General features: G+C 38.4%; 1 protein-coding gene across 1 annotated transcript in view; it reads right to left on the bottom strand.

The window, feature by feature from the left end:
- Positions 1-234: 234 nt before the first annotated feature.
- The window catches only part of PRMT8 (protein arginine methyltransferase 8), a 54,765-nt gene continuing 48,999 nt past the window's right edge, over positions 235-6,000 (bottom strand). The window contains exons 8-10 of the mRNA XM_041414128.1: positions 4,503-4,653; positions 2,126-2,247; positions 235-318 (exon numbers count right to left, since the gene is read on the bottom strand). Coding sequence (XP_041270062.1) covers positions 235-318; positions 2,126-2,247; positions 4,503-4,653 — 357 coding nt within the window. The remainder of the gene's footprint in view (positions 319-2,125; positions 2,248-4,502; positions 4,654-6,000) is intronic.

Raw genomic sequence — 6,000 nt, 5'->3', positions numbered from 1 at the left:
TGCTTATTTTTTTTTTCTATGTTTAACAAAAGCTACAGTTCTGTATACTGTACATTCACAGTGGGATCCCAGCCCCCTGTACTATCTGCAAGAAAGATCAGGTTACCACCCTCCATCAGAGTAAACATTCTAGTATTTAATATAATAATCTTGTGAACAGTTGTTCCTAGCTTGAAGCTCAGCAGTTCAAGACTCGATAAAATTCTTCTTTTCATCTCTCTGAGAGGTTTCTTGCTAACGCATTTTGTAGTCATTAGATACTGACATTTCACATAGCTGTCCTTTAAAATCCAAGTCTACTGTGAAATCCAGGTCACGCTGTAAAAAGATTTAAATGCAACATGTAAGTAAGACCAAAAGTTTAGTGCACTAAACCAGGTTTCATTGCTTGGGTTGAAAGGACCAGCAGAATCAAGAGATTCCTGTGGTGGTTTCTAACTTATTCTGGGTTTAAATGGTGTTAACACTGAGAAAGCAGGCTGTAAGACGTTTAATAGCATTCATCATACAATCTGAGCTTAGGTCATATTTCTGTACTCTTCCTGAGGTGGATTTAATTTCCTGGTTACTTCCTGTTTCGAGAAGCTTCTGAAATGCTATCATATATATCCTATCAAAATTTTTATGGGGTATCCCCCACTGAGATGCTCTTAATTTAGGCTAAAGGACTTTCCCACTAGGGGCTGTTCAAGAACAGATCTAGTCAACTTCCTGTTGTACAGTCATTTTTTATCTTATAATGACAGGTTTGTAGGGAAGAGGCACTACACAGCCCTACAGAAGGAAGCGGTGTCTATGCAAGCTTTTGAAAAACTTCATGTTTCAGAAGAACAAGCACTAGCAAATCCTTTTGAACCGAGGTGGTCTCTCTGTCTTATGACAACTATCAAGAGCACATTTATTTTAGCACCTAAATCTGCATTCAGGTGCTGACTGCTGTGTGAACAAATTTGAGATATTTTATTCATTTTTCCCCTCACTGAAAATTGATACATTTAAACCAAAAGAAAATATTCCAGTCCCTCTAGGACAACATAAGGGTGGGAAAACAGATTATGTTCCTCTTGCAGCAAGCAGCCTCAGGGGTGAATGTGTTTGTTTTAATGCCAAGTTTATTTTGTGTTTATTTCTCCCTCTGTATCAACACTACCATATCCAATCTGTGTTTGGTATAAAAATGGAAAAGCAATGAAAAAAGGGAAGACAATGAAATGTTAAGATTCGTTGCAGCTAACAAATGCAATTTTTCAACAATTTCAACAACTGTGTAGATGGATAACAGGTTAACTGCTGTTTACTGTAATAGAAAATGAAGAGATACTGCTGAAGAGTTTTGGCAGAAAGTGGTCCAGTGTTTCTCCCAGAAGCCATAATTCTCATGACTTGTTCTACCCAGCCATGGGTTGTCTATCAGACCGTATCTCACAGTCTCCTTACCAGTTAAAAGAACACTAGGGGGATTCAGCCCATAGCAGAGAAACTGAGGAAGTTTTCAGCAGTCATGGTAGTGTGATACCCATCATGCTTTAGCTTTAGTCTTAAATAAAGCATCTGTATTTTCTATGGAAAAGCACAATTTTTAATTTTTAATTTTTTTTCCCACTCAATTAGTTCCTGAGTACCTGAGTACTCAGGTACATTCGATCAGTGAGTTGATACAAGCATTCCTCTGAAACGTGTTACTTAATTTCCTGTTGGGGTGTCCTTGAGCACTGAGTGGCAAATCACTCAGTGCCCATAGATGTGGAACTGAAGTACTTACTCTTGATCATCCTGCGCTGGCAGAAGGGATCTTTCCACTGATTTCAGTGACACTGTGAACAACCCCTTGCCTGCTTGTGTCACAGAATGAGAGTAAAGCTGATTGCAGAGGGCAGCTGACTCAGTGCTGTATTTGAATCCTTCCTCCCTTGCCCTGCTAGCCTGCTTGCAGGCTGACTTCTGTAAGATTAGCACTGCTTCACCATTGCTGTCATCAGCTTCGGTGAGGCTGTGACTGGAGCTCTTGCTAATCAGCATGAATGCCTTTAGCACGCTCATTGTTTTACTCCTATGCATTTTCTTTATTGCTGATCATAGTTTGTGGTCAGTAGAGCTGGAATTAGGATCAGGGATGCTGACTTACCACATTTTTTGCATTTGGTTTCATGGATATAGTCCCATAGATTTCTTCTCCTCTTCTCACAGTTAAATAGTCCTCCAAGTAGAAGACAGTTTGCTTCCAGTGAGTATAAGGAGCATCAGGTGCTAAAATTGTATATATATGGGTATCACTTATTGAAATTTCTTAAATGCCTTGCAAACGAAATTATGACTTGGAAACAATTGGGAAAAATCCTTTTTTTTTTTCATAGAATACTTTATGTACTATATTAACAAATATGCTTTAGAACACAATTGTGTTGGCTGTCTGTGAGTTGTTTCCAAATTTTACTGGAATATGTCAGATGTGAATCACACCCAGCAAGAAAGATTCCACAAAAGGGGTTACAGGGCAAGATAGGTACATTTTTATGCTTTTCTTTCAACCCACACATGTTCAAATTGGGAAAATCTTTACCACCAAGTGCTTTGAATTTCAGAAATCTAAATTAGTTCAGAAAACAATGATACAAAAGCATGAAGGAAAGATCCATTAAAAATTATTAATCACAGTGTTGCAGATGAAACATTTGACTAGTGATCCCAAACAAGCAAATTTTTAAATTTCCAGGATACAGTGGATGAAAGGGCATTTGCACCTTGATCTCTTCTGGGACTATTAAAAGGCATTTTGGGAAATTTGCCAGAGATGGAAACTGGTCTAAATTAATTTCTAGTCTTAGCAGAATCACTTTGATGACCCTTTGCTATTTCAGGCTTTTAATTTACTTCTTTAGTTCTATTTCTGATTTAAATTTCAATCTTTGAGCAGTGCCTAATGAACTTGGTCACTTTTTTGTTCCTACCATTCTTGCAGTCAAGAGCATCTAGGAACCTCAGAATAGCTGTAGGAGCTCAAAGACTTCCTAACTTGGCAGGAAAAGCTTCTGATAGATTTCTTTTTCTTCTATTTGTATCCTCCAGTCACATGAGGTCACTGTATGGTATCATTATTAACACTTTAATAAAATAGTGGTTTTATTTCCTTTCAACATCAGTGTTTCAAAAAAATTACTTGGCTTTGAAAATTGTGACTGGGGAAATGCTGATGCTTTTTAAAAAAACTGGAAGGACATGAATTTTTAACCCTCTTCTAAAATTCTAGAATGAGAAGACTGATAAAAACCAACTTTTTTCAGAAACTGTGCTGGAAAATTTGTATCGTCGAAAGGAAAAGCATTTTACCAGATAATTTCTGTCTATGTGTCCAGACAGTTTTAATGACTGTTAATCCCAATTGTTAAATGAGATATCTTCTTGTAGTAGTTCTGATGCAGACTGTTTACTATTTGGACATGGCTGCGTACCATGAAAACATGTTAGACCAAAACAAAATAGAATTTATATTCTAAATCATAACTGCTGCCTTGTACACACCCACGTAGTTGTGCACATGCCCCTGTTCAGGGCCACATTCCCTAGAAAAACCTGACATAACTGGAAACTTGTGCCCCAAAAAGAGGGGGTGTGTGTAATTCAGGCCCAGGTCTCCAAGTCCACCCCAAATTAAACACTTATTCATAATTAATAAAAATACATATCAATGAAGCAGTGTTTTGACATGTCCTACAAACTGGTGAATGTTACTGAATTCAGTGCAGCTTTGCCAACAGACACCAGGTGAGAATCTTTACCAGTTTTCTAGACAGTGGTGACCTTCAGCAGCAGATGGCCAAACAACCTTTTTATGGAGTGATTCTGCACCTACCATACCATGATAAACTGAACAGAGGCAGAGAAACACTTCACCCTCCTGTCCACACAAAGGCTGTCTACAGGATGAGGTTTTTGCATTTATTGCAAGACTCTCTGGTTTATTCAGTCTGGTAAACAATGCCTTAAGGGAATGGAGTTATTCCTTTAAATATCTGTTCACCAAGGCAAGTTAGAGTTTCACATCTGGGTTGTTAGAGACAACTCACATAATCAGTATGTGTGTTTTTATAGCTTGGAAAAAATGGTAGTTTTGTTTTTAGGCTCTGGGGCAAGCTTTGTTGTGTTTTGGATTTGGGGAAAACTAAGATGCAGAGCTGCTATTTCTCTCTGAGCTGATAATTCTCTGTCTAATCTGAGAAACTTGACACAGGATTTAGATATAGATGGTGAGGGACATAAATTCACAGGTCGTAATTCCTGCTGAGCTCTAAGATTGATATCCATTGTGAAATTCTGCCTCTGTTTCCACAGAATTCCTATAAGCAGTTGTGCTTTCCCCATCCTGCTCACATCCCCCAAAATTACAATCGTTTTTATCACTGAAATTCAAATGTGGTGGTACATTAAACCTTCCTGTACCATCTAATCAGCAGCACTGATAGACAGATAGCAACAGAAATTAAATTAAAAGAAATACAGATTACCTGTAGAAAATCCCATCTTCTTGTGGCACTTTGTAAATTCAATATTAAAATAGGTGACCAAGGCATGAATGTAATCATTGCGTTGAATTTGGAGGCAGAATGCAGAAGTAAATTCCAATTCTTCAGTCTTCACTGTATAAATATCTACTTCCTGTTTTGAGGAGAAAGAAATGCCATTTACATGCAGATGTCTGTGACTCTCAGGTAAGTGTTAAATGAGGTACTTTAGTATTTTGTTTAATGATCAGACACAAAGATGACTGGCAGCCTTTTAAGACTGTAAGAAATCAGTGGCATATTCTAATATACCAAATCATGAGCAGATGAGGCAGTTATCTGACTAAGCTGAGAGAGAGGACACTCACTGTGTTCTTGGGAATGGTGGCGGGGGGCTGTAGGAGCTGGGGAAAATCAGGGTAAAAAAGGTGCTCTGATAAATACAGGTAGATGTTGAAATGGAGATGTAGGTCCAGTTCAAAGACCTTTTATCATCAGGGACTGTCAGCATGAGGAAAGATGCCAGAGTTGGATTTTTAATAAAAATGAATTTATTGTTTTTCCATCTCTGGAAAGGAAAGTGATTTGATAGTGTCAAGCAGTCAAAACATTTGAGGCACAAGAGGGGCCTGCTTCTTGATGGTGATGCTTTCTAGTCCTGTATCAGGTAACTGATTCCAAACAGTGAGCACAGGGATCTTGCTCTTGAACAAGACAGAAACAAATTATGTCAATTGTACTATGGCTTGATTGGAGTAGTTGGAAGGGATGTTGTAGTCTTCAGGATTGCTTATTTCTATCAATATTTAAATCTCACTGTTCAAGGCTTAAACTGTGTTTTTCGGATGGGTCTGATTTTCCCAGCTAGGTACTGCTTTCATCTAGGTTGTTTCCAAAAGTTGTAGTGATGATAGGGAGGATGGTAAGTCTGAAGTACTATTCTAATTCTGTAGGAAGTGTTTCCTGTGCACTTTGTGGTACTTTCATAGCTCATTCTCATTGCTCTGGTACCCTTATTTCTCATGTGTACAGGGAAACAGAATTTTTGGAGGCAGAAATCCAAATTTTCTCTACCAGCTGAAGTCAGGAATTGTCAGGAAATGACCTCACCAGCATTTCTTAAGATTTGCACTGCAAGAATGGAGAGCAGGGTCTAGACTGCCCATCAGAGGGCTCTAGATTTTAGCTTCTTTTAGGGCACATCAGAGGGCTCTTGTAGAAATTGCCTTCTGTAATCTAATGTAGGACTGCAAAAAGAGACTTAGAAAGATGCAGCCATATTTCAGTTACTGAGGTCTTTGCATGACCACATGTGTGTTTCTGAGACTTGGAAGACTTATGGAGCTGATTTAAGCAAGCCATAGCTTTGGCTTGTCTGGTTAACATTATTGTTCAAGAACGACTTAACCATAATGAAAATGATTCTACTGCATTGCAACGACACCCTGAGGCACTAGTGTTTATCCTATGTGACCTATGCATATAACTGGTCATTTAAAGC

This window comes from Onychostruthus taczanowskii, unplaced genomic scaffold (genome assembly GCF_017590055.1).
Source record: "Onychostruthus taczanowskii isolate IOZ18803 unplaced genomic scaffold, ASM1759005v1 scaffold44, whole genome shotgun sequence".
In the NCBI taxonomy this organism is placed as follows: domain Eukaryota; kingdom Metazoa; phylum Chordata; class Aves; order Passeriformes; family Passeridae; genus Onychostruthus; species Onychostruthus taczanowskii.
This window is presented reverse-complemented; position numbering and strand designations above follow the sequence as displayed.